At 43.5% G+C, this 1300-nt stretch overlaps 1 protein-coding gene across 1 annotated transcript in view; it reads left to right on the top strand.

Moving 5' to 3' along the window:
- The first annotated feature begins 409 nt into the window (after positions 1-409).
- LOC107095482 (protein FAM177A1-like) overlaps positions 410-1300 on the top strand; it is a 5640-nt gene continuing 4749 nt past the window's right edge. The window contains exons 1-2 of the mRNA XM_015391599.1: positions 410-562; positions 758-989. Coding sequence (XP_015247085.1) covers positions 494-562; positions 758-989 — 301 coding nt within the window. The 5' untranslated portion in view covers positions 410-493. The remainder of the gene's footprint in view (positions 563-757; positions 990-1300) is intronic.

Below are 1300 nucleotides of genomic sequence, written 5' to 3'. Positions count from 1 at the left end.
AATAAAGCTATTTAAATGCATAAATCAAGCAGAACACCATAGCGATAGTACTGCTCCACTTGTGAAAGCATAATCTGTTGGGATCTTTTTGGCATCAAGACAATTATTCTTTTTTTACCACAGGTCCCTGTTTAAAAAAAATAATAATAATAATTAGTTTTTTGTTAATGCAGTTTTGTTTAATAATGTCAGATACATACTGCACTCATGCAGGTATTGTGAAATTGTTGTAGGACAGTACAAGCTGCAGGTTATAAAATAAAAGCGTTACAGCCTATTATTAAATCAGCATTTCATACAGCAGATGAAAAGTAAATGTGAGTTGGTTTGAAAATGAATCCAAAGCTCTGACTGATAAACTGATACGCCTGAAGCTGTCAGTTGGTGCTTTGTGTTGATTGAACAGATCATGACGTAAATCGACGTCATCTTATGGCCGTTATGGTACTTCCGGGTCGGCGCAGCCCTGAGGGATACAAAGAAGAAGGCAACAATGGCTGATGTTTCCTTGTATCTTACTAATGTCAGTGTTTCTTTAGGACGGGGAATGGATACAGGACAGGTAGGAGCATCTCTGTCTCCCTGTTAGCTAAACCACTGTGACCTTATCGCTGTGTTTGCAGGTTAATCGCTCCTTGTTATTAGCCGCAGCTGTCATGTCGGGCAGATTTCATTTTTACTACCGCTGCTTTGTTTCTGGAAGTGTTTGCTGCTCTGAAGCCGTTGAATTCACACCGTGTCCGTGTCCGTCTCCCAGATTCAGAACCCGAACCAGGGGCGGGACTTTGAGAGCGTGGAGCTGGGGGAGCTGGGGAAGAGAACGGAGCCGAGGGAGAAGGTTCCCCGTCGGATCATCCACTTCTCCAGCGGGGAGACCATGGAGGAGTACAGCACCGATGAGGAGGAGCCAGAGGACCCGGAGGAGGAGAAGAAGGACCTGCTGTCTCCTCCGGTGGATGCGGTGAGGGTGAGGAGCGGTGGAGGGTCGGGTTCTCCCCCTTTACCCCTGTGTGATGATGATGATGATGATGATGATGATGATGATGATGATGATGATGATGATAGTGATGATGATAGCGATGATGATGATGGTGATGATGATGATTATGATGATGATGATAATGATGATGATGATAGTGATGATGATAGTGATGAGGATGGTGGTGATGATGATGATGGTGATGATGATGATTATGATGATGATGATAATGATAGTGATGATGATAGTGATGATGATGGTGGTGATGATGATGATGGTGATGATGATGATTATGATGATGATGATGATAGTGATGATGAT

This window comes from Cyprinodon variegatus, unplaced genomic scaffold, assembly GCF_000732505.1.
Source record: "Cyprinodon variegatus isolate N-32 unplaced genomic scaffold, C_variegatus-1.0 Scaffold551, whole genome shotgun sequence".
Classification (NCBI taxonomy): domain Eukaryota; kingdom Metazoa; phylum Chordata; class Actinopteri; order Cyprinodontiformes; family Cyprinodontidae; genus Cyprinodon; species Cyprinodon variegatus.
Note: the sequence above shows the minus strand (reverse complement) of the source record. Positions and strands in the feature narration are given on the sequence as shown.